Here is a 27285-nt window from a genome sequence, read left to right as displayed (position 1 = left end):
TCCACACACGGCACTCAGCCCCGGCCTCCAGGTCTCACGCCACCCTGGGCCACTCAGACCACTCTGGCTTTTTGGGTCTTTTCAGTTTTATCACCTGGGAGTTCCCTTTCATTTTTCTGAACTCAGCCACCCCTTCCTCTGTGTATAATGGGAACAGGGCCCTTGCAGGGCCGTCCACCATGGCGCTGGAACCACGCCCTAAATAAACGCTGCGCCCACTCACTCTTCTTCGTCTCTTCCAACGACTACCTCGGTGCCAGCCACCGCTCCTCCTCACGCACGCTTCTGCAATGGTCTCCTAACTGGTCATCGCACATCCATTCCTGTCCATTCTTCCCCTGTCCACGTCACACGCAATACTGCAACCAGAGTTTAAAAGGCAGAATTTTAAAAAATGGAAGTTACGTCAAGTTGTTTTCTTGCCTAAAATCTTCTTCTGACAGACGACCCAGAAATTCTACTCCTAGGTACACACCCAGGAGAAATGAAAACATATATTCACACAAAAACTTGTACATGAATGTTTATAATAACATTCATCAAAGAGCCGAAAGGTGGAAACAATGTAAATGTCCACCGACCTATGAATGGAAACAAAATGCAGTGTATCCACGCAACGCAACGGCACCCGGCCGCAAAAGGAATAAGCTGTCATGCACGTGCAGGCGGGAGAATCTGGAGAACGTGCCGCTGCAACAAAGCAGCCAGTCACAGAAGCCCACGCACCGGCTCCACGTGTACGACCGCTCCGGAGCCGGCGACCTGACAGCAGCACGAAGTACACGAGCGGTTCACAGGCCTCGGGGGATGGGGAGACAGGGCGGTGCCCACTAAAGGGCACAGGACCTCTCTTCGAGGGGATGAACACGTTCTACAGCTGACTGTGGTGAGGACGGCACAACTCGCGGGCTGCACTGCATGGGTGAGTGACGTGCTTGTGAAGCACATCTCTGCAAAGGGGTCCCAAAACCCTCCCGGTGGCTCGTCACGTTTCCCCGCACAGAAACCCACCACCCTCCTCGCTGGCTGTGAGGCTGCGTCACAGAGCCCTGGCCTGCACCGCAGGCCTCACCCTCTGCACTCCAGCCACCCCGTATCCTTCCCGCTTCTCCGAGCACCGAGCACCGCCCCCGGTGTCTCTGCAGCGGCGGTCCGCTACGCCTGGAAGGCGCACCCCTCCTCCGCACCGGGCTGCTCCTTGCCCTGTGCATTTCACTTGGGCTCACACCCCTTCGGTGGCTTCCTCTGCTCCCCCAGGAGAAGGCCAGCCGTCAGCAGGCGGATCCTCCGCTAACACGCTCCTGCGTCTCACAGGATGTTCCGCGAGTGCGGCTGTGGGTCTGATGCTGCTCTTCCCCACACGGCCCGGGGCTGAGGCCACCGCCGTCAGCTCACGCAGCTGTGTCGTCCGGGTTTATCACAGCACTTGGCAACGGCAGGTGCTCAGCAAATTTTGAAAAAAATAAATGCTGGTACGTATCAAGTGACTGCGCCCGACAGCTCTGCACCTAACCCCTTCCTGTTCACCTCGTGCCAGCGCTCTACTTTACTATCCAACAATCAGTTTATTATCTAACAAACGCCTAATATCTATTTATCTTGTGCCATCCCTAAAGTGCACTCATCGTCACATACAACATTCATATTACAATTCATTAATATCTTGACTTAATTCTTTTATATCTGTTGCTCTTTGAGGAAATACACCCTCGTCTATGTAACATGTGGGGCACGGCTGGTACTCAGTATTTGCGGACTGAATAAAACTAAGACAAAATCACAATCTGTAGCAGGTTATTGATCGCAGGTTATATAAAACTCCCAGAAGACAGTAACCGTCTCTCTAGATTTCACTAAATAATGGTTCACGCAACTGAATATTTAATTATACAGCACGATAAAGAACCGAGTTCACACACCCTTCCAGGCACCACGATCTCAACGATGAATCTAACTCATTTCACTTGTCTCAGCTCACGAGGAGTTTTTAAAGGGAGTTTTTTTCCAGCTAATGAAAGATTACTTTTACATTTAGTTTCTAGATGAAAGTAACTGAGCTACAAAATACATAAACATTAAACACTGAAGATTGATTGATTAAAATTTTCCTGGTTGGAAGCCTATTAAAAGATGACAACTGTTGGCTCTGCAATCTGTTAGCCCAGAAAATGGAATTTCTTCAAGTTTTATGCAAAGGAATGAAAAAACAAAGGAAGGAAAGGAAGAAAAAGGAAGAAGAAAAACACTGTTTTTCAATTTACTTAAGATCTTCCTTCCATTTCTTCTCAAAATGAATCTTAGAGCTGTCTTTATAAAAAACAAATATCTAAAAAGTTTAACTCGTATCTTGTAGATGAAAAGACACTATGACTTGCTACACATATAGACACACACAAATATAACACCTCCTTCCTTTGGATATTCAAAATAAAATGAAGCCAAACTGAAATCTGAACTTTGGTAAGATTTCACCTCTTTTTCTATTCTTGAAAAAGAGGTAACTACGGCTTCAGTCTTTAAGAAGATCTGAAACGCCCAAATGAAATGCATTCTATTTCTACCACTTCTCCAAGTGGGAGAAAGTGGCCTGTTCTCCTCGGTCACATCTTCCAAGGTCTCTCTTTTTTTTTTTGGAAGAAAGATTAAGTCTTATTTATTTTTAAACGAAACCACTAGGAAACTATATCACAGTCTTGAAACAGCAGACAGGCTATACTATCATTTCAAGTAACAAGCTGGTAAACAGACCACAAGGTCCTTATCAAGACGATAAGGTGCCAGAAGTGGGGCAAGAACAATGCATGTGGCAAAGGCCCTTCCAAGGTCTCTTACTCCGGACGCTCAAAAGGTTTTTTTAGCTTCCACCTTAGACCTCTCCGAGGTCAGCTCACAGCTGCTCCCACCGTCCCGCCAAGGAGCCCGTGGCACAGCCGGCCACTGTCCCTCTACCATACCATCATGTACTACCCACTTCCTTTTCTGGTATTCTTCTCAACTTAATCAAAACTGTACATCCTAGCTCTGTTTCTCTGAGCCTTTTATCATACCATTTGCTTTGCTTTGCTGCCAGAGGTCATCATGGACCACCCAGAGCAAAACCAAAGACGCTTCTCTGTGCTCAGGTGCTCCATCACAAATGGGGGAAACAGTGCCTAACAGCGATCTCTCCTGTAAGACACACAGAAAGAAGAGAAGCCTACATCCTTACAGGAGAAGTACGATGTCAAATAATCAGAGGTAATTAAGATCTCCACCAAAAATCTCCCAGAGGCAAAACACAAGCCGTAATACAAAGACTTGTTTTCATAGAAGTACGTGAGATCGGGGAGAACAGCCCACGCCCACCCCTTTACCTCCTACCTCAAAGCAGAACCCCACCAGTGACATCCGTGGTAACACACCTCCTCCTGTCCCTGGCTTCCACGGAGGAGTCCGTCCCAGCAGTGGAGAGCAGAGTGGCAGCTGTAACCCCGTTGGCAGTGCCAGGCGGGGGGCGATTCGTGATCACACAGAGCGGGGTGCTGCAGGAGGCACTGTCGGCTGTCCTCTCCGCTGTGGAGTCGGCCTGGGACCTGTAAGGAGTCCTGCAGCAAAAAAGGACACAAGCAGAAAGAGAGCAAACGGTCAGGCACACACACAGCGACGCGCTGGCGAGACAGAGCTTCGAGACGGGTTTACCCAGAGAATCTTCTTGCTCAGAATTTGCCTGTGGTTGGTTTGTTTTCTTAATTCTGAGCTCTTACATCTTAGAACAGTGATTACACTTTTGGTCTGATATCTTCTGCCCGAGGAGTTATGTTTTATGAACATTTCTTTTACTTGAGATTAAAAAAAATTGTCTTAATTAGCCACGGCACACGGCAAGACAGTGCCACACGAGAGAGCTCCGATGACTCCCAAGCACCCGCTGGTCCACACACGAGATGACAGAGATGTCACTTACGATCCCGCCACCGCCCCTCAGTCCCGGGCAGTGAGTCCCCGTGGCGGCCTCAGCCGACACTGGACGGCCGTCTCCCTGGCTCACCCAGGCTCACTCGAGAAACGCTATGCGGCCTCACCTAGCTCAGCACCCGCCTTTCCACAGAACCAAACGCCTGACGGTCTGTGTGCACAACTGCAGACGGGAGAGACAGAAACAAAAGCTAACAGGATCCCACGTGCAACCTTAACTACACACTCTCCAACAGCAAGCTGCACAATTACACCCATGACAGGAAAACAAGATCTTTGTTTCTTAACAAAGAGTTGAGAGCAACCATTGGCTCTCCACCCAAAAAGCTATCATTTGTGATGTCACAGCTTGTTGCTGGGGTAACAGAGATCCAAAACTGATACCGAGATGGGAAAAGCAATGAAAATAATGAATGCTAACAATCTGGTGTTCTCACCTACTTACAATTACCAGAAATGCTTATAAGTAGCTACAAGCTCATTTTCAAATGATCACATTATAATAAGCTTGAAATAATTAATCAGATTATAAAAATCTAAATATGGTACCTAGATGCAAGTATAAAAATTGGACAGTTTTGAAGTGGTAACTAAAAAATACAAGCCACTTCTCCAGAAGCATTTAATAGTTCAGAAAAAAGGTGAAATTTTACATTCATTTTTTTAATTTAAAAAATGAAAGCAAATAATTCCTCAGACTTACAAGATTTACGAGTCTATAAGCACTAATAAAATTAGCCAGAAGCAAAGCTACAAAATAACTACACTTAGAAAAACCTTACAAGAAATCCTTTTTAGCTTAATAACATGCTTTGGTCTCTGCAATTTCTTATGCTGGAGAAACGCTAAAGACTGTATTTTGTTAGGTTACAGAATAAAGTTCTCACTACTACTGTTGAAATATATAATCTTACAAGCAGGCTGTTAGGAGCAGGGGTCAGGGTCTTTGGAACCACCTGCGGGGAAGTGTAACTTCTCCGATCTCTTCCCTGTAAAATGGGGACAGTGCTGCCTCCAAGTGCAGGGGCCATGCGGCAATGAAATAAAATAACGTCTGTGGAGCACTTAGTACAGGGCCCAGAATACAAAATAAGTGGAAAGAAAAGAGTGAAAAGAAGAGAGCCCCGAAACGCACAAATCTAGGCTCCAATCCTGCCTCGCGTGGCTACCGGCCCGTGGCCTCGGGCGACCGTGACTTCCTCCCCTGCAGAGTGAGGACAATGCCCCGTGCGCTGGAGGGCTCTTGCGGGCTGCGCGCGACACAGCCGGCTGCCTCCCCCACACCCGCGCTCTGCTCCCCCTGCCTCACAGGACCTGTTACTCAGGGCATCAATGTGCTAGTTAAAAACCACACTTTGCAGTGTCTCCCTGACTGCTAAAGGTAGCCCGTGAGACAGAAGCAGAAAAGCAGTGCTTCTGGGGAAATCCTCAGTCCAGAGGCATTCCCGCTCTGCATACTTCCCCTTTTTGCCCTCCTCCCTGCCTAGAATGCAGCCACGATGGAGAGAACTCAAGCAGCTATTCTGGACAATGAGGCAACCCACGGAAACACTGAGAGGCCGAGGAGCACAGACCCCCTGGTGGCCCTGCAGCCACACACAGCCTGTCTGCACCTCGACTGTCTCAACTGGAAGAAGATGACCCTTCACATACTGCAGTCACTGCCACCTGGATGCACTGTCGTGTGCGCTGAGGTAAGCGTGCAGTGCGAGCCCCACACCCAGCACACGCTGGGGCGCGGCGCCGTGGCCGCTCCTCCCCAGGCCTCGTGCTGAGTCAGGGGGTAGCCTCTGCGCGTTGGTGTCTCCACCTGTGGGGATCACGTCTCCTGGGCCTGCGCAGATGGATGGCTACAGGGCCTGGCAGATGTCACTAAGAAGTAACCCATCACGAGCCAGCCCACCCGGCCACACAGACAAGCGCCACGGCGGCCAGGAGCAGGAGCACAGCCACCTGACCAGCACCTGCGGGCACAGGGCCAGCTGTCCCTGCTGCAGCTCTGTCCTTGCTAACGCATCTCATCTTCTTTGTGTCGGCTGTAGAAACCAGCTCCAGAAGAGGAGCCCCTTCGCCGCACCCAGAGAAAAAGGTCTCTGACCACAGTCACACCACAGTTCCGACCACAGCTGGAGCTCTGCTCCACGTCCATACGACACGCTGCCCGTACCACCCCGCGGATGAGCTAGAAACTGAGAAGACGTTGCCCAGGAACGGCGTGGAGACAAATGCAGACCTCCTCCTTCCCACAATGGGTCCCGCGAGACACTCACTGCTGGCAACTCTCGGGAGGCCAGAGGAGGCTTCTGGAACAAGAATAAGCATGCCTTCTGATCCGGCTTTGAATGCCATCTTCCAGAAACAGTAAACAGCAGAGACTCCTACTAATACCTACTGGAGAATTAACATACGTGAAGCGCGAGGACGTCTGCAGTATGTGATTCACCACAGCAGTCTGACCCTTACACTGTAATTGCGCTGGGAGGGGTATGGAAAGGCGAGGCCCACTCGTGCCCCGCGGTTACCGGGTTACTTGACAAGCGACTGCTGACTGGCGGGTACAAGTCAGGGCAAAAGCAACCTCGCTGACTCAGGGACTCTCTCCCAGGAAGCCAGAGTCTCTGCGTCAACCTCCAGACGCGACTCCGGCGCTTCCAGCAGCCTTACCTGCGTGGCGCACAGATGCAGCAGTGTCTGCACTGAGTGGAGCGGGGGAGGAGGAGGCGGGCTGAGAGCTGGAGGAACCAATGGTAATGAGTGAGGCAGCAGGAGGTGGGCTGCGATTGGCTGAAAGGTAGGGACTTGAGGGGCCACTACGTCCACCACAGGACGCACTGCAAAACAGCACACGGTCACTTCCTTCAGGACATGCTACTCACCACCCGCCAGCACCACCTCCCCACCCAGACGACGCGCTGAAAGGAGGGTAGGCGAGAGAGGACAGGGCAGCGGGGAAGTGGGGGGCCAGCCCGCTCGAGCTGGACGCCGGCAGCAAGCAGGCCTGTGTCCCTCACCCCACAGAGGGGGCGCAGGGAGGAGGAGAGATGAGAGTGACAGGAGGGAGCGGAGCGCACGGTGGGAGTGGGGCTAGGAAAGGGGGAAGACAGGAAACAGAGCTCCAACAACCCCCAGACAGAAGTCATGCAACCCCAGCTGCCTCCTGGAGACAGAAGCAACACGGCCAAAGCTAACGTGAGCCCGAGAATCTGCAGAGGTTTTGGAGCAGAGATTCAGGAGTAAAGAGCAGAGAAGAGGACAGAGGCCAAAACGCCTTGGGAGGATGTGAAGGTTTACGTCTAGCACATAACACTGTATGGGCAACAGAGGACAGCTTTCCTCTGTTTCAACTGAAGACAGCTAGGAACCATCTCAGCTGCAGCCAAAAATTATCCGGGTTAGAGTTTTTTAAAAAACTTCTTGACTATAATGGTCATAAAACACTTGGTGGGGGGAGTGTCGTGACCAAAGAAAGCCAGGAAGACTTCTTCGGCAAAAGATGCATTTTACTGTGCTGTATGAAAGGAATTTCTGCCTAAAAAATAAGAAGAGAACCGAAAATGGAAAGTTTCTGAGGTCTGGCATAGTCCAAGAATGACAGATGTCTTCTCACACTTTGTTTGAAACAGTGATTGTATATGATTCTTTCCATTTGAAAGATCGTAAAATAAGATTTGTAAAATAAAAAAGTGCTTTAGGATTACAGAAGAAAAGCTTTGGAAATCCCAGGTATGAAGCAAGTTGTGGACATCTTCTCCAACACGCTCGTGTAATTAAGCATGCTCCCTGCCCTGCAGAGAAACATCCCTGCTCCTCTGCTCACAGTCATTATGCCAAATGACACCTGTCAAACCAAACGCAACCCCCTCCAGTGCTGACGGCTTAGGTCAGGAGAGCCACCAGCCCAACCACAGAACAGCACCAGGCCTGAACGATGAATGACGAAGGCAGCTTCCGTCATGCCTAAGGTCCAGAACATTACTTTCTTAGAGGAGTTTTCCTGGTCTTGGATCCGACTCTAAGGAGTAACACGGTATCTATTCAGACTAAGGCCTCGGCGCTGAAGACAAACAGGCAGCAGCCTCGTTAGAGCCACCAGCACCGAGGCTGCAGGACAAAGCTGCAAGGGCATCACTGAACTGCGCTGCACACCTTCAAGGTCACGCCCGCTCTCACAGGACGTGTCTGCGGAGCTCAAGGGCGTTCAAAGGCAACAGCGGCTGTGACGCGTGGCACAGGCGCACATTCCAACATTAACTGGTTGATGAGATTCTCCCAATCAAGTGAAAATAGGTTTTGATCCCAAACAGTCTATGCCCAAAGCCTGTTTCTAGGGTAGCCAGGAGTCATCTGAAAACCTACTGAGGAAGGCTGTGGCATGAAAAGGCAGAGGGGTTTGGTTACGGAAGGGGAAGTGAAGAAAGGAGCTCAGAGGAAGCACTGAGAGTCAGGTTCCTCCACAGCAGCAGAGCTGAAATTGAAACATTAAGTGTGTCTCATAGCTCAACGGCTCCGGCAAAGGTGCCGCACGTGCTGGCTGGTACACGGCAGAGAAGGTAACTGCAGAGAGGGGCAGGCAGGTGAGGGGCGGGGAGGAAAGCCAGGTACCTTCTCTCACCACACTCGCGAGTTTCACGTCAGGATGGACCTGAGGGCCATTAAAGTCATAAAAACAACAGCTCAAGTCCCTAAATGAAGAGGCTTCAACAGGAAACCTTCCTAATGCAGTTAAAACTGCCTCCATCCCCCCTCTCCCTGCCTCCCCTCAAAGTGTGACTTGAGATGAGGTGGGAGAGCTGCTCAGAGACTGCTCCAAGTCACACCTGGCTGAGGATTTTACAGGACTGAAAGGATGGAGTATGTATTCAGATCTGTCTGTGGGGAGAACTTGGAATTAGCTTACTCTAATTCAGTTAGGAAAAGAAATTAATTTTAATTTAAAATTACTTAAGATGCTACTCCCAAGAAATCTAAAAGCAATTCATTTTTTGATTTGTTTCTGCGGTGCTAACTGGGTATAAAAAGGCATGCAATTAGCACCCATCTGCCCACGGCCAGAGTGAAGGAAACCACCCCCCAAGCCTTGGAACCGGGTACCTTTTCAGGTAGGTGGACACGTAGGTGGAAGCAGCGGCCGTCTGCGGGGGTTCGCTCCCTGCGGCTCCATCCCGCCACGGCTGCCGGGCGTGGGGGCCGCTCCGCACCAGGTTAGCGGCCGACTCTCTGTGGAGGCAGGACAGACACAGGACAGACGCTGACTCCCACCACCTCTGCCCAGGACACAGTGTGTGCGGGGAGGGAAGGGCCGGGCGGGCCGACTGTGCCACGGCTAAAGGAACGGAAACAGAACGCCTCCCAAGGGATCAGCTGCTGATAGACCTGTGTCCTGGCGCAGACAGAGGGCTGGTGCCGTGTCTCCGTCCGCTTTCCTTCAGCGGCCTCAGAGCCAACCCATTTCAGTGGTGCCGGGTCCTCTCCTCTGTAAGGAGGGGTCTCTTCGCTTCCCGTTTAGAAAGGCTGGCAGGTCAGCCCCGTGGCGGGTCACCCAAAGCAGGCAGAGGAGGGGCCGGGGGCAGAGAAGACGTCTGTCACCGTGGAAGGGGCTGCCTCAGCTTCGTACACAGAGCAACCTCCAGGAGCGGCTACGGTGGTGCCGCTCCTCACCCACAGCTGGTAACTCGGGGGTCTCTGCGCCCCCAGGGCCCCCAGGGCGGTCCTCCCCAAGCTCTCCTGTGTGTTTCAATCACCGAGGCAATTTTGTGAAGATCCAGATCTACTTCCGCAGGCCTGGGGGGACTGAGACTCTGCTGGGGAACCGCACCCTGAGCAGCACAGGCTCTCGCCCAGGTCCTGCTCCGAGGCGCCGCCATACCGCAAAATCCCCAGACTCTTCGTAACTCACGAGGAAGACTTTACTTAACAAATTAAACATTCATCAATTCAATTAAATAACCACATTTCGTGTTCACCACGGGGCGGGTCCTGTGCTGGGCACACGGGCTGCCTGAGTCTCCAGTGACACAGAGCCAGCTGTGGCCTAAAGCACACCCACGCTGGAGGGGCAGGGAACACTCCCTAAGCTGCCTGAGGACCTGAAGGGCAAAGAACCAGCAAAGCGCGGGGTGAGGGCTGCAGGGCCCGGCCCGGGGCCGCCGTGCGCAGAGTACCTGTTCTCCTTCTCCTCCAGGTCGCTGGCACTGCTGAGCCTCCGTGACCCCAGGGAACTGAAATAGCTTCTGTTTTCTCTCTCCTGTAAAATCAAAACAAGTAATACACAGGCAAGGCACAGCGTAAAACACGTGAGGTGAGACAGCAGAGCTGAACGCACCGGTATAATCTTATTTCCAGAGTCAGCACTGACTCCAGTGTGAGTGGTACCAAAAAAGGTGAGCACTCAAAGGCTGATTCCCAGCTCCCCTCCATTAAAAACCAGTAAGTAGGGAAATAATTCTCATGGGAAAAGCCAGGACGGTCAAATAAGGAAAGAGCAGCACAAAATACACCAAGCAGCAGCCCTAATGAGAGAGGGAGCTTTTGAAAAGCCACAGACAGAAACTGCACTCTCAAGTTCTTTTCCTCGAAAGGCAGCCTCAGGTACAACAAACGGAGCAGAGCGAATCCAGCCGACGCAGCTCCGGCCCCAGCGTCTCCAGAAACACAGGAGCAAGCGAGGGAGCTGTGGTTACGGGAGACCTGGCCCCAGAGAGGGGCCCCAAGCGTGCCCTGCGAAAGCCGGAACCAGTGAAGACACGGAAACACGCTCCCGGCTGAACAGCAGACGAGAAGTCAGCCCGACCACACGGCTGTGAGTGAAAATGCCAGACGGCACATTTGTTTTCTAGGTGCTAGTCTGCCTGCACTTGCCAGGACGGACAGCCTGGCTGAGCAACGCCGCCTCCAGGCAGGAGAAGAATAAATACTGGGACTGGCTCAGAGAAGCCCGTTAGGCCGAATCCAAATCTTCCTGCTCCGACGCGCGTGCCTGCCCTGGGTGAGGAGGGCAGGAAGAGAGAGCAGAAGGGACGCCCAAAGGAGAAGGGCTTTTTCTTTCTCGGCCACAAGCAAACAGCTACCTGACTCACCAACACACCCATCTCCTTTAAAAGCCCCTGAACTTCCAGAATCAAATAAGGGACTGAAAACATTTTCCTTTGCTCTAGAGGCCGCACTGTCACGGAAGGAAACGGCACCTTTTCTTTGCCATCCAGCAGAGCAGAGATGCGGGGGCTGGAGGCCGAGCGGTGGAGGGACGCGGCCCGGTCCCGCAGGGCCTCCCTGGACCCGGCTGCCTCGCTCAGCACGGTCTGGCTGCCGGTCTTCCTGAGGCCCAGCCTCCACGAAGATGGACACTCATCTCTGGGCTCGTCCGGCTTGTTGAAGAGGCTGGAGAACTATGCAGGAAGCAGCAAAGGAAAGAAAGGCCCCGATGGCTCCTCCACCCCCGGCTGAGCTCCGAGGGCGCCGTGAGGCGCACGGGACCAACACGCAGCAGGCCAGGCGCCGCGGCCCCTCCCCACCTGGTGGCCGCCAGCCCCAGCCCCTCGCAGGGCTCCCTTTCTCCCGGGCCAGCGACAGCCTCAGAGGCGCCCGCCTGGCAAAGCTGCTCTGAGGACTCAAACAGCAGGGTGAGCGCTGACCTGGGCCTGGTGACACGCCCTCCCTGGCCGCGGTGTCCCGCGGACAGGACCCCTCACCCTCCCCAGGCCTCGACATGCCCGTCTGTAAACGTGTGGACACTGGAAGACACACAGGGGGCCCGCGGGTCGCTGTGCCTCGAGGTGCTGTGGCGAGCGTGTGCGGAGCTGATTTAAGGCGACACCAACACAAACGCTAAGGGCCGCCCCACTCAAATTCTAACGGCTGATTTCTAGAAAATGCTTTATTTGATCAAGGGCAGCCGTTCTAAGTATTTTAGAGAGCAGCAAAATTAAAAAAGAAAAAAATGGTATAAATCATAGAATTGCCAGTTTTAAAATTTTGCCAAGAGAACAGCTTTCAGAAATGGATTACCATTTCCATTACCACCATTTCATTAAAAAAAAAAAAGTAATTTTAACTTTAGAAAAGAAGGCTGCATGGAGCACTGACACTGTCCTCAATCATCCCATTTCCTATAAACCACAGACTCCACCACAGACCAGCGTCGGCCTGCAGGCCAGCGGCGGGCGGCCTCCTCCCGGGCCGCGGGGGCCTCTGTGAGAAGCGTCGTCCTTCTCCAGGCCCAGGCCCAGGCCCCTCTACCGCCAGGCACAGCGAACACGCACCAGAAACCATGCTGAGACGTGCTCCTTCGCCCGCTCACCTGAATGGATGTATCTGCGTATTCCCTCCAGCGCTAGAGAATCAATCCTGTCGGCTCTTTATAAGCCACCCTGATTCTGAGGGGAAAAATGTCTTTCCCAGCATTCTTTTAGCACAGTGGAATAAGTATGGGTGTGTGCTTGTATTTTTTTACTTTATTTATTTTTATTTTTTTATTTTTTATTTATTTATTGGCTGCGTTGGGTCTTCGTTGCTGCACACGGGCTTTCTCTAGTTGCTGCGAGCGGGGGCTACTCTTCATTGTGGTGCATGGGCTCCTCATTGTAGTGGCTTCTCTTGTTGCAGAGCACAGGCCCTAGGCGCGTGGGCTTCGACAGTTGCGGCACATGGGCTCAGTAGTTGTGGCTCACGGGCTCTAGAGCACAGGCTCAATAGTTGTGGCGCACGGGCTTAGTTGCTCCGCAGCATGTGGAATCTTCCCAGGGCAGGGCTCGAACCCGTGTCCCCTGCACTGGCAGGCGGATTCTTTACCACTGCGCCACCTAGGAAGTCCTATTTTTTTTAATTTAGTACTTTTTCTCTTAAAAAGTGGGCGATCTAGTCACAGGCAGAAGCAGTGGGCATGTGTGAGGCAGGACAAAGAGGCTGGCGCTCCCGGAGCCCACACAGCCGAGCCTCTGCTTCCTGTCCCCACAGGGACACCAGGACCCACCTCCACATTCACGAGGCTCCAGGAAGGTCAGGAAGTTAACATTTGCAGAAGCGCAGAGCTTTCCGAAAGCTTCCTTCCCGAGAGCTCAGGCCACTTCTCGCAAAATCAACCCTACATGCTATGGAGCAGCAGCGCCACGGGTGAGGAGCCCACAGCTTCCCAGCGGCCGGGGAGCTGCAGGAGGAGGTGCCGAGTCCTTCGCCAAGTGCTTCCAACCTCTGCTCTCTACCCATCATCCACTATAAAGACTTTACTCAGGAAAGTGAAATTTAATACAAGAAGTGAAAAAAAGAAGAGCAGTCCTCAGAACGATCAAGGCTGGACGCTGGCTACCTTCCCAGCCCAGTCCCAGCTCCACAGACACTCGCCTCAACTTCAGATGCGAAGAAAAGAGGCAACTAACATTTCCTGTGTCATCCAAGCACACTGCACCCAAATTTGTTTGGTGATGGCTTTACAGTTTTCTTAAATGTATTGTGGGCAATGTCACGGACACAAGCATTGTGTCCACTCCCCCAGATCCAGATACGGAAGCCCTAAGCCAGTGTGATCATACCTGGAGACCAGGTGGTTCTCTGAGAGCCAAGAAGAGAGCCCTCACCATGAACTGAACCTGCCAGCACCTTGATCTTGGACTTCCAGCCTCTAGACTGCGAGACAGACATTTCTACTGTTTAAGCCGCCCTGTGTGTGGCATTTGGTTACGGCAGCTGAGCTAAGGCAGGAATGTAAAGAAGATGTGGTACATACACACGATGGAGTACTACTCAGCCACAAAAAGGAATGAAATGATGCCATTTGCAGCAACACAGATGGACCTAGAGATTATTATACTAAGTGAAGTCAGGGAAAGACGAATATCATATGTTATTACTCATATGTGGAGTCTAAAAAAAAAAGATACAAATGAGCTTATTTAACAATAAGAAAAGAGACTCACAGACAGAAAACAAACTTATGGTTATCAAAGGGGGGGGGATATATTAGGACTGTGAGAGTAACACACACACTGCTGTATACAAAGTAGGTAAACAGCAAGGACCCACTGGACAGCACAGGGAACTCTACTCAGTATTTTTTAATAACCTATAAAGGAGAAAAATCTGGAAAAAAAATAAAAAGAGATATATATGTACGTGTAACTGAATCACTTTGCTGTACACCTGAAACTAACACAACATTGTAAATTCACTATACTCAAAAAAATAAAGGGGGGGCATGAATGTATTTTTAAGGCCTTTCTAATTGTATGTTACTGCAATAGTGGGAAACACCCAAATTAATTCCAAAATACTCACTCTCCTGGCAGAAGAGGTGGAGAAGGTGTTCTGTGCTGGTGCTGGTGTCTGCTCCGTGACACGACTCCTGCTTTCAGAGTTGGAATGGTGGACAACGGCTCCCGGCTTTTCATCTGTTATTTAAGATGAGAAGCAACAAGTACGAGTATGAAAACCTTATCTGTGTGTGTGTGCTTTTCCGCTAACAGAAAGGTTTATCCATTATCAAAACAGATCACTAAGGCCATGAAATGCTTGGGTTCAAACTACAATGAAACCTCTGGCAACCACTGTCTCTTATAAGAAAACAGACTCGAGTGGAACTCCTATCCTGACAGCTGACAACTGCAATTCCCACATGTATGGCTGACAACCTTCTCCACACTACACACCACATATAAAATTCATCCGTAAGCACACAGTAAGAATCTACTCTGAGGTGCTGGGCCAGAAAAGCCAGAGAAGGTGTAAGACAGACCTTGCTTTCTAGGCAGTTACGAAAAGGAGAGAGAGAAGATGCAAAATAAGCATGGTAACAATACAAGGTAAAAGATGTCTGGTGCTAAACTAGCTGATTTAGACCAGCAAGCGCTTCAGGGGCTCCGAGGAGGGGCGCCCCCCTTCCCCGTCCCCTGGGGGGGGGGTAGGGACCACGGGGAAGATGCCCTGGAGGAAGCTGGAGGACACACAGCAGCAGGAGGCGGGGCCCGGAAATCACAACACCCACGGCCACTGGTCAGGAAAGAGGCAGCCTGAGACATCAGGAGGACGCGGGGGTCACGACATGAGATAAACCCAGAGGGCTGTGGAGGGAACAGTGGTGACACAGGCGGCAGGGGCCCTCACGGGCATTGACAGAAGCCCCGCCTGCCTGCGCCCAGTGGCCGCTGGGCCTCTGGCCCCTGGGCTCCAGAAACAGAGCCCCAGGGTTACCCACGGACGAATTACGGGGCAGTTTTATGGCACATTCTAGATGTGGGACGAGAGGCAAGTTACTTAGCACATCTGAGCTTCTATTTCCTGACTGATAAATCAGGGACTCAAACTCTTGTCTTATGAGTTGCTAACAGGTTAGATACAATGTTTTAAAACTGCATAACTCAATATTAAGTCCCTAGAAAACAGTTTATTATTATTAATGTTACTGTTTTTGCGGCTACTGTGAACACTCAAGGTGAACACTCAGTCTTTAAACACGATCTGAACACCCCTACCCCCAGGGAATCCACCACACTGCCAGATGCAACCCGGTCACAGTGCCGACTCCCAGTGAAGCCACACCTGTACGGGGCCCCTCCCACCGACCCCGGGCTGGCCCGCGGGATGACAAGAGACACATGTCCCACTGGCCCCAGACGCCACCAGGAAGGGGAAAGCCACCCCTCAGCCACACACCCCAGCACTGCCGCACGGATGACAGGAAGCCACCCCGGCAGAGCCCTTCCCAAATCTCCAACCCGTAGCACTGGGTGCCTACAAAGAGTTGTTTTCCCTGCCACTAAGTTGGGGATAGCTTGTTATGCAGCAGCAGATAAACTACGACACCAAATAATGCGCAAGTCAAATATGCGAAAGAAAGGGAAAAACAGAAATCCAAAGCAAACTGCCTACACTTACCTCAAAAAATAACCGTTATTCCTTACAGCTACACTGGTATGTGACACACACGGACACTCATTTTATGAGGCCGCATCTGTGGGTCATTAAAAAGAGGAGACATGCACTCAAGACGTGCTGGCTCCGCGTGCACACGGGCGCCGGGGATACCTGGCAGGTTCAGGCACGGCTGCCACCCTGCCCGCCACAGCAGGTGTGTGCTGAGCACCTGCCCTGCACGAGGCCCAGTGCCGGGCACCAGGAAGGACGTGAGGTCAGCAGGCCACACGTGCTCCCAGGGCGGAAGCGCAGAGCAGAGCTGACACCAGCGCCACGCAGTCCACACGCAAGGGCTCTGACCACAGCCACAGGAGCCAGAGCAGGGGAAACCTCGCAGCCGCAATGACAGGGCTGCACGAAGGACGCTGCTTTGAGCTGGGCTCTGCGTCAGGAGTAAAATGTCCACAGACAGAAGGGCACAGGGAAGCCCGCTGGAGTTGCCAGCGTCTGAGCCTGACTGCTGGAGCCCCCGCGCCCCTCCTCACTCCTGCCCGGCCTTCCTGATGCAGAGACACACATCCTGTAGGACCACCCCTCCTCTACCTCACCTCCCAGACACAGCTCTTCCCTCCTCAACACCCCTCCCCCACACCGGCTTCAGTTCTCTGCTCCCCTCACCCGCCCCTGCTCCTCCCAGGACCCAGATCAAAGGCAGGGGCTCCAGCACACCAGCCACAGCCACGAGGCCGCACTCCCCTCACCTACGGCATCACTTTCCCCTTCTGAAAAGTGGAGGCAATAACACACCACCTCAGAGGGCAGGTGGAAGGGTGAAAGAAAAACGTGTGTGTTGGAAATTGAAAAGCACGGTATAAACCTGAAGTGTGACTCTGTTCTGTGAGGACTGTCCCGCATGCAGCCATATCCTGATGTACTGGTGGGAGGGGGCGAGCTCCTCCTCCTCCTATTCTGCCACCTTGATCTTGACCCTAAAGTGTTCCAATAAACCCCCAAAAGTACACTCAAATTCTCCTTTACATCCGTATTCAATACAGGCTTTCATACTGAGTACCTCTGGCTGTACCTCTCAAGTGATGTGGGCTCTATTCACATACACGCCTTCCTGGCCCCGTGTCCCTGAGACACATTCAACCAAACGTTCCGCAGATGCGGCTGCCTGGACCCCACCAGCTGCAGAGCTAAGAGCTGGGAGCCCCCAGCCTGAAGGTGCTGCAGTGGAGAGGAGCAAGCGTGCTGGGGCCACACGGGGGTGAGAGCACAGTGAGGCCCGCCCCCCCGCAGCTTCCTGTACAGAAAAAACCTAAAGCAGGACTCTTCAACCTGGTAAACCCTACAGCTTCTGACAGAAATCATGCGATAAACATCCGATGGCCAGAAACGAATTCTGCGGCATGAGGAACTGTTCAGGGTTAGACACGCAGCCCTTGTCCGGGAGCTCGGCCGTCCAGCTTGGCCAGCACAGGTCTGCACTCACAGGCTGCACTGGAAAGGCCAGCTGCAGCCAGATTACAAAAGCTCTTGAAGGCCAGCCACGGGGCTTGGGAGTGAGGAAGGTGGTCACGGAGGGTTTCCGAACAGGGGTGCAGGCTGTTTCACCCCAACAGGACGTGGGGCCGGGCTGCAGGGAACAGGAGACCTGAGGCCTGGGGACACCCCGTGGCCAACTACGGTAGCCCAGGTGGCTCCTTCCCCCTCCGCCAGCACCTCGGTACGAAGGCAGTGATCCGGCACCGGGCAAGTCTCGATGCTCATTCCAGACCATACCCGAAGCCTGAGGCACGTCGGCAGCCAGTAAACAATACAAATACTGAGAAGATGAACGTGTGCATTTTGGCAAGCACTACACTGGCATTTCCAGAGCAAGCTGTGCCTGCTTAAGGAGAGCCAGCCGCTCCAGTCTCAGTGAGTAAAAGGCCGTCTCCTACACGTGAACCTAGCTGCTGCCCGTCCGTCCCACAGAAGCGAGGGTCTCTGACGTCCTCTCAGAGACGGGGCCGTGGACGAGGCAGTGCCCTCCTGCAGCTGAGAGACCCAGCACAGACAGACCTCCCTCACAGAGGCCGGGGCCCAGAAAACAGAAAGAGCTAAACGTCTTCGTGAGGGCAGCGGCGAGCGCAGAGCCAGCGGGGAACAGAGACTCCAGCGCTGACAGAAACGGAATGTGGCCCCTCGCCTCCCACGTGCGCCCCTCCCGGGGAACACTGCACCTTCTCGCACGTGCTGGTCTGGAAAGAGATCACGCCGGCCGTCGCAGGACGCGGGTCCTGTGAAATCTGTTTATCGTGATCTCCCAGCTACCCACGAGCACTGACGTGAACCTCTCCCCAGCAGAGTCCAGCACGTCTCTCCTACGTGTCCGCCTGACTGTACGTCGAACCCACAGGCTAATGGACAGCCCGGTGCGCTCACCGCTGGGGCTCCTGTCTCAACGCACAGCACCCCTGAGACGCTCCACACGACGCGCGCCACCAGGAAGAGGCATAAGGACAAATACGGTGTTGTTCCTTCCTCAATCCCCAAATCAGGAACTGAAGGCGCGTCACCCAAGGAGAAGGAAGAGCAGCCCCGGAGAGCCCGCGTAGGGACTGGGTTCCACCTGAGGGCCCGGCACCACCTGCCTTCTGACGAGCAGGGACCCCCCACGCGCTGGGGACGGAGGGTCTCGGCATCACCCGCCTCCTTCTCAGGTTCTGACTCAGAAGCCTCATCCCGGCCTCCGTCCTCATCTGAGCTGGAGCTGCTCGGTTCCTTGTTTTCCTCTTCCACTCCTCGGGACGTCGGGGTCTCCTCCTCATAGAGCATCTTCTCTTTGCTACATTAAAGACGACCATTTGAGCACAATTCAGCAAGGACAGACCATTTCCCAAGCTCACTGGGGATGCAGTAGGCGGAGGCCACGTGTAAGCAGCTCTGCGTAGAAGCAGTAACAGATACACACGCAAACCTCCTTAGCAGCCGTTTTCTCCTGAACCCTGGGTTTTCTGCTGACTAAGGGTGAGTGTTTGACTCTGGAGTGTGAGTGCATCAGGAGATCTAGCCTGCTCAACATGCAGGAACGAGAAGGGCTCTGCCTCTTCACGATGTGTGAGCAGCTAAACATTCTTTTACAATCATTTAACAGATGTTTACTGAGAGCGTCTCACACGCCAGGACCACACGAGGCAACGGCATGGTGTGAACAAGACAGACACAGCCCCCGAGCTCCGCACTTCCAGTCAGGGAAGCAGTTGGGACTAAGAACCCTTAAGCTGGAAAAAAGCAGCGCACACAGTCTCCATTGATTCACAAATTTAAAACATGCCCACCCACTCTTGGCGCCTCCCCCACGTGTCAGTGCCACCCACCTCCTCGCCCCTCAAACACTCCCACGTATATAAAGATCATTTGGCTACAAACACGGAATCTCTTCGCTGTATAAATCCTCAAGCTAAGCGTGTCACACGCTGCAGAGCTCTTCACATTTCTTAAACCCAAATATCTTACTTCTGAAAGAGTCCACTGTGCAACGTGCTGTTCAAGTCTGACTCAATGAGCTTATTCCGTGTCTCTCTTTCACTTCGAAGCTGGAAATTGAGAAAACAGAGAAAAGGGAAGACGTTGACTGTTGGTAAGAAACCAGCAGCGATGAGAACGAACACGGCCCTGTTACTGGACCAACGCCAAAGGGGAGAACTGGGGAGGAGGGAAACATCAGCTGGGCCTCCCTGGAAGACAATGACAGAGAAAGATCCTCATTCAATGAGAAGAGGAAAACCACGGCATTAGAGCTTCGATGAAAACTGACCCAATCGTCCAAAAAACCTAGCTCTGAAGGATAAAAAGCCAGAAGTACCTTTGAAAGTATTCTTTATGACCCATACACTGAATTAAGTTGGCAACAGTTCTAACGACGCAGGTGCCACATGGGAAACAAGCCCTTAGGAAAAACTGCCCGGTACTTAGACACATGCTCTAGACAAGATGCACTCATACCCCCGGGCCCCAGAGTTACGCGGGGGGGGGGGGGGGGGGGGGGCGGCGCAAAGGCAGGCACCCCTCCTGGGAGCGTGGAAATGTTATTTGGCGAAGGTGTGACTCGTGTTCAAAGACTGAACCATGCTGGGTGAAGGATACAGGGGAACTCTCTACCATTTCTGCAACTTCTATGTGAGCCTAAAAATTATTTCAGATTAAAAAATTTTAAAAACAACAAACACCTAACCGTGCAAATTATGATCTCCATTTAGGAAGGCTGCTGCTGCCCAGTAACAGCCTCCGGCTGAGCGTCAGAGGAGCCGCTGGGCCGCCAGCCGGGCACGCACCCAGACCCGCAGGCCTCCCAGCCAGCCCCGAGGGGACGCGCGTCCCCACGTCCCAGTCAGCCCGCGGGGCTGAGCACGGCAGCGGGCCGCGCGGCGGATCTGTCCCGTCACTCAGCCACATGGTCTTTACTCAGAAAGCTCTGAGTGTCTCACGTTCTCCTGAACTCAAGCGCACGTGCCCTGAGCCACAGCCACGTGAAGGAAGACACAAGGGAAGCTAGAGATTTTTTCTGCCCTGCCCTGTCTGCGTACATGGGAGACTCTCGAGCCCGCAGCGTGACGGGCGCTGTCTTCCACGCCTGGCTGCCCACCCCGCCCAGGCACAGTGCGGCTCACTCGGGCTCACGCTGCGGCCTGCACGTGGGCACCAGGCTCGCGCAGTCCTCCCACACTGCACCGTCGAAGGTTCAGCAGAGGAAGCAGAGAGGCTGGACTGTGGGTCCCAGTGAGTCTGGAGCCAGTAGGGACCCCCGTCCATTGCCAGACGTTTAGTTTTGTGAATGTGTTTAAGAAAGAAACACACTCCTCCCTGGAACCCATTTTCTTTAAACAAAAAAGTCCTTTCAGTCAACAAGGAAGAGAAACGCTGCGAGCCGTCCTCTGCCCCGCTGCTGTCTGGACTCTGCCGCGAACACACCGCCTTCACCTTCCAGAACTCAAGGGTGACCAGAGCTACCGCCATCGTCGTGTTGACCTGGCAGCTGCCTGATGGTGCTAAGATGGTTACGAGGTAACCAGTGCACTTTAGCGACAAGGGCTTCTGGGATATTTTCTTCTAACAGACCATGGGTGGGTCCCGAGGGGAACGACTCCCACTGCGGGAATGCAGGGACGTCCAGCTCCACGCTCGGCAGACAGACGACCGCTGGTGTGGACTGCAGTATGGGCCGCCCCACCCCCCACAGACTCACCACGCTCTGCTTCTTCTGCAGCGTCTCCAGGTGCTCCACGAGGCCTTCGTCAGCCACATCAAATGGTGTCTGGCCCTGGCAGAGAAAAGGGGCACCGTGACCCATCAGAACAGACGCAACGATCACACAACTTTCTCAGAGAACCAGCAGATGCTCGCGTTACGCCTCTGACTGTTTACTACCTCCTGGCAGATAATCAACTGAAATCTCTACCCGCACCTATTCTAAAATGCTCTTAACAGCCATGATAGATTCAACAAGGGCTCTTAGAAGCCTTGGAAGGAGGCTCAGAGCATGTGTGCACTAAAGACTAAGGCACAGGAATCATCTTCCTTTTAGTGAGAGAAGGGCACTCTCTCAGGAACCAGCACAGTTAGGTACCCTCACCCACAACCTGAGGATGAACCCTGGGTCAGGAGAGATGGGACGTAGATAAGAACATCTCCTAGGATTCCTGAGAAGGTCAGCAGGTGTAGGCATAGAAGTTGCAGGACTTCTAAACTGCTTGAAGTGAGGCTAAATAACACTATTTTCAGCCAAACTCCAGCACCTTGTCATTATAACATTTTTAGTGACTGGATGTGAACAGGGCTCAGCTATTAAGACTTTGAATTAAAAGTAAAACAAAGTATTTCATAGTTCACCAAACACAGCAGCCTTGGGCTTCCCCACTGCTCATCTCTGCTAAGCCTAAAAGTATCTTTCTTTTTCCTGTTTGCTTGTTTCAAGGGCTTCAACATAAACAGAATCAGCTGACCGGGTCAGTGAAGCTTTATTTTACAAAGCAAACACATCTGTGTCGATCCTGGGGCGGGAGGCGGAGCTACAGCTACCAGGGGTGCACACCCCTCTGGAGAGCCACCCCGGTCACTCGACAGGACTGGAAGCCTCTCGTCCGGAGCCCCTGCTGGAGACAGAGGCACACTCACCAGTTTGTTCCTGACGTCCATGTCACAGAGGGCTTCGGCCAGGATGGAGCAAGCCTCCTTCACGCCCCAGTGTGCGGCGGCATGGAGCGCGGTCCAGCCGTCGTGATCCTGAACGTTGAGTTCACAGCCAGCCTGAATCAAAAGTCTGAGAAGAGACCCCCAAACGAGACATGTATGTCCTCTATGTCAGAGCTCTCTGCCAAACGGTCATCTCATTGAAGCTTCAGACTCTGACCCTGCGACGCTGTCCAGCCTCTGAGGCACAGCTCAGGCGTCAGCCTCAGATGAGGACTGGTCACAGGTACATTTCAACCCCGCCTCCCGGAGGTCAGCGTAGCTCCTGGGCACACCCACGTCACACCACACAGGCGCCAGACGTCAGCCAGAGCCTAGCTCAGCGCCCACCTCCACCACTCCGTTGGGAGGTGCCGTCAGCTTTCCAGCACAGGGAGGGGGTCAGGCACCCTCACTAGCTTTCTGGGTGGTCTTCTCGGGACACCATGCTCACACCTCTGACTCCGTGGGAGTATCTGCAGAGGCCTTTAGCTAACGCTACGGCCTCACCCCAGCTGTGTGCGTGAAACACGGCACGACTCCCGAGGCCCTGGCGGCACCGGGTGGATGGAGGTGGCTCTGTCCTGGGCCTCCAGGTGCCGTCCAAGAAGCGAGCAAGTGAACGTCCCACCCAGGCAGAAAGGTGCACGGACACCCACCATGCAGACCAGGAGCCTCGCGCTGGGTGGAACAGGAGGCAGTGGGAGTGTCTGGAGACAAGGACACGCGTGGTCCACCGGGCAAGCCCGGCAGCAGCGGCACCGAGAGCCGCACGAAGCAGAGTAAAGGCAACGGGGAGCAGGCAGAGAAGAGTCCAGGTCCCTTGTGCACGTGTGGCCAGCCCACTCCAGCTGCATACTGTGCGCTCACGGCCTATGTCATTAACCTAAGGAGGCCGACGAGGACCAAAGGACGGCACGTGTGCCCTGTGCCGCGTCCCCAGCAGAGGCAGTGGCAGGGATGCTGATGGTGAGCCGCGGGGCTGCCAGAGGCCACACACGGTCCCCCTCTGGCCCGTCCCCGCTGCTCTGGCCCGCGGCAGGAGAAGTGGGAGGGGCGGTGTGGCGGGAGGAGGGAGGTGAACACCACCAGCAAACAGCGGCAGAGGCCGCGCAACCTGGGAGGCGAGCGGAAGGGCAGAAAGGAAACGCAGCACAGCTGAAGACCTGACGCACCCCGTGCCCAAACCAGATCCCCTTCTCCCGGTCTGTGCAGCCCTTACCGCGAGTGTGGACGCTACCTGAGGACCTCGGAGTAGCCCTTGGCGGCAGCCACGTGCAGGGCAGTGGCCCCCGAGCGGGCCTGCCTCACGTCCCCAATCTTGCCGCTGTTGAGCCACTGGCGGGCGTCCTGCAGCATCTGCTGCTCCTCCGCCTTCCGTGCCTGCGCGAGATCCACCCCTGCAAAACCAGACGCGGCAGCCAGCGTCACCAGAGGCCCTCAGGGTCAAACGCAGCCTGAACCCAACGGCGGGACAGGCACAGGCCTGCTCTGCGCTCACAAGGGCCGTGGCACTGAAGACGTCTCCGCAGTTCTACCAGGGTTAAATCACCCCTTAAACAGCACCTGACGGCAGAGCCACTGGGGACCACACTTAACAGTGCTTTCAATTTTAAGAACATAACGACCAAAGGGCACAGCATTTCCTATTATAATATTTGTACAAAGCACACATTTCAAAGTCCTTTTACATGTGAACCCTTTCAGTCTCCCCACAACGCTCTGAGGTAAAGTAACAGATACCCCTGTTCCCTGTTCCCACTTGACCGATGAGGCAATAAACATGCAGAGCCCAGGGGCCTCCCTCGAGGCCACAGGACACATCAGAGCTGTCACCAGAACGCTGGATCTTGGGTCCCTGTCTGTTCCTCTTTTCCACTCACTACACTTTAAGACTGGTATCAAAAATCTTAGTTTCAGGTATAATATACTTTAAAAAATTACCTGCCTCTGACGCTCCCTGTGTAGGGAAATACACTGGCCGAAGTGGTGTGCCCTAGAGCCGAGGAGCAGGGGACGCACAGCGAAACTCCCTGGGGAATGCGGATTCTGTCTCCTCCTGAAACACGATGGACCAACTCCCAGGGGCCTCCCTTCAGCCAACAGCTCTCCAACCTCTGCGCCACCGTCCCCGTTACACAGAACAGTGAACCTTCCCCGGACAGACACACCCACCTGAGGAGTCTCACGCTCACCGGCAGGCGCCCACTGGGGGCGGGCCGCTCCCCCCAGCTCACTTCTTAAATGAGACCCCGGGAACTACCTGAGGAGCATCTGTCTGATTTGAGGAGACAGATGGGGGGAGAGGTAACCCACTGATTTCATTTCGCTGTTTTTGCAGCTTCATTGAGATACAGTCGCCACGTGCCACTGTGTAAGTTAAAGGTGTGCACACCTTCACGCTGCGAGCTGATGACCGCAGCCTTTACTGAACGCCTCCCTCACCTCGCACAGTTGCCACTTCTTTTAGCAACGTCTGAGTACATAACACAGCACTGTTAACCACGGCCACCACGCTGGGCGTCAGCTCCCAGAACCTGCGCGTCGTACAGCTGGAAGGCCGTGCCCTTTGACAGCACCTCCCCCACCCCCTACCCTGCAAACCACCGCTCTACTCTCTGGTTCTACGAGTCCAGCTTTTCTGGATTCCACATGCCAGCAATATCATACAGGACTTGTCTTTCCGTCTGACCTACTTCACTCAGCATGACGCCCTCAAGGTCCAGGACCTCCTTCTTTCTTGTGACTGAACACTATTATACCAGCTACAGCACGCGCACACACACCACCATCCCCATCCATTCACGCATACACTGACACTCAGGTTGTCTCCTATCTCAGCTACTGTGAATAACACCGCACTGAACACATGGAGATGGCTCTTTGAAATTCTGATGTCATTTCCTTTGGACACATACTCAGAAGTGGAATTGCTGGGTCATCTGGTAGTTCTATTTTCAATTTCTTAAGGACTCTCCATACTGTTTCCCACAGTGCCTGCACCAATTCACATCCCCACCAACAGTGCACGAAGGTTGTTCCCTTTTCTCCACATCCTCCCTAACACTTGCTGTTTCTTGTATTTTGATGACAGTCATTTTAACAGGCAGGAGGTGACACCTCCATGTGATTCTGATTTGGACTGCTCTGATGATTAGTGATGTTGAGCATCTTTTCATGTGCCTGTTGGCCGTTTCTATGTTTTATTTGGAAAAATTTCTATTAGGCTCTTCTGCTTTTTAACTGGATTCTTTGGTTTTTTGCTATTGAGTTGAGTTCCTTATATATTTTAGGTATTGACCTCTTCTCAGATATATGATTTGCAAATATCTTCTCCCATTCCGTAGGCTGCCTTTTTTGTGTGCTGTTTCTTTTGCTGTGCAGGAGCTTTTTAGTTTGATGTAGACACAGCCTATTTATTTTTGCTCTGTTCCTTGTGCTTTTGCTGCTGTCATACCCAAAAAAATCATTGTCAAGATGGTTTTCCCTATGTTTTCTTATAGGAGTTTCACAGTTTCAGGAATTATGCTTCATTTTGAGTTAATTTTTGTGAGTGTGTAAAACAGGGGTCCAATGTCATTCTTCTCCATGTGATTATCCAGTTTTCTCAACACTATTTACGGATGAGACTTTTTCCCATTGAGTCTTTCCAGCTCTCCTGCTCAAATATTAACTGACCATATATGTGAAGGTTTGTCTCTGGGCTCTGCAGTCTGTTCCATTGGTCTATGTGTCTATTTTTCGGCCAGTTCCATAATGTTTTGATTACTATAGTTTGTAATCAGGAGATGTGATGCCTCCAGCTTTGTCTTCTTTCTGCGGCTATTCGGGGTCTTTTGTGACCACACAAATTTTAGGATTGCCTTTTCTATTTCCGTGAAAAATGCCATTGGAATTCTGATAGAAATTACATTGAATCTATAGATAGCTTTGGGTCGTATGAATGTTTTAACCATATTAATTCTTCCAATCCATGAACACAGCATATCTTTCCATTTATTTGTGTCTTCAATTTCTTTCATCAAAGGCTTACAGTTTTCAGTGTACAGATCTTTCACCTCCTTAAATTTATTCCTAAGTATTTTATTGTTTTTGATGCTATTGTGAATGGGAATTTTTCTTTACTTTTCAGGTAGGTTGTCATTATTGTACAGAAACGCAACTGATTTCTGCATGTTGATTTTCTATTCTACAAGGGTGAGTCAAAAATTATCCGCACTCTGACTACAGAATTTACAGAAGTTTTACTATAACCAGAGTACAGATAATTTTTGACTCACCCTCATACAACTTAACCAAATTTGTGGATTAATTCTAACAGTGTTTTGTTGGCGTCTTTAATTTTACTTCTTCCTTTATGACTTGGATGCCTCTCATTTCCTCTGCTTGCCTAGCTAGGACGTCCAGCACTATGCTGAGCAGGAGTGGTAAGAGAGAGCACGTTCGTCTTACTCCTGATCTCAGAGGAAAAGCTTTCGACCTTTTACCACTGAGTATGGTGTTAGCTGCGGGCTTGTCCTATGGGGCCTTTATTATGGTGAGGAACATTCTTCTACACCCAGCTTGTTGAGAATCTTTATCATGAAAGGACGTTGTATTTTGTCAAATGCTTTACTGCACCTATTGAGATGATCGTGTAATTTTCATCTCTCACTCTGCTAACTGGTGTGCCACATTTACTGATTTGTGTATGTCGAACCATCCTTGCATTCCAGGGATAAATCCCATTTGACCACGGTGTGTGATCCTTTTATTCTGCTGCTGAATTCGGGTTGCTAATGTTTTGTTAAGAACCTTTGCATCTATATTCATCAGGGATATCGGCCTGGAGTTTTCTTTTCTTGTAGTGTACCTCTCTGGCTTTGTCACCAGGGTAATGCTGGCCTTGCAAAAAGAGTTTGGAAGTGTTCCTTCCTCTTCAATTTTTTGGGAAGAGTTTGAGAAGAACTGGTATTCATTCTCCTTTTAATGTTTGTAGAATTCACCAGGGAAACTATCTGGTCCTGGGTTTTTCTTGTTGATTACTGATTCAACCTCATTTGTTATTGGTTCATTCAGAATTTCTATTTCTTCCTGATTGAGTCTTGGTAAGTTCCATATTTCTGAGGATTTACCCATTTCTTCTAGGTTATCCAATTTCTTTGCACACACTTGTTCACAGCCTCTTATGATCCTGTGTATTTCTATGGTATCAGTTGTAATGTCTTCATTTCTCATTTTATTTGAGTCTTCTGTTTTTTTCTTAGTCTAGCTAATGGTTTGTCAATTTTATTT

At 52.1% G+C, this 27285-nt stretch overlaps 1 protein-coding gene across 18 annotated transcripts in view; it reads right to left on the bottom strand.

Annotated features, from left to right (window-relative positions):
* The window catches only part of PPP1R12B (protein phosphatase 1 regulatory subunit 12B), a 200611-nt gene that overhangs the window by 108664 nt on the left and 64662 nt on the right, over positions 1-27285 (bottom strand). For 10 of the 18 annotated variants that reach the window (XR_009052569.1, XR_009052568.1, XM_057726496.1 and 7 more), the window contains 10 exons: positions 23252-23411; positions 21958-22102; positions 21029-21103; positions 19300-19379; positions 18435-18628; positions 14221-14333; positions 11139-11339; positions 10116-10198; positions 9046-9171; positions 3402-3584 (listed from right to left, as the gene is read on the bottom strand). Coding sequence is in view for 13 of the 18 variants with exons in the window: in XM_057726496.1 (XP_057582479.1) it covers positions 3402-3584; positions 9046-9171; positions 10116-10198; positions 11139-11339; positions 14221-14333; positions 18435-18628; positions 19300-19379; positions 21029-21103; positions 21958-22102; positions 23252-23411 (1360 nt within the window). In the remaining 5 variants the exon portion in view is untranslated. The other 8 variants (XR_009052570.1, XR_009052571.1, XM_057726499.1 and 5 more) reach the window with 7 other exon arrangements.

This window comes from Hippopotamus amphibius, chromosome 3, assembly GCF_030028045.1.
Source record: "Hippopotamus amphibius kiboko isolate mHipAmp2 chromosome 3, mHipAmp2.hap2, whole genome shotgun sequence".
NCBI classification, from domain to species: Eukaryota; Metazoa; Chordata; class Mammalia; order Artiodactyla; family Hippopotamidae; genus Hippopotamus; species Hippopotamus amphibius.
Note: the sequence above shows the minus strand (reverse complement) of the source record. Positions and strands in the feature narration are given on the sequence as shown.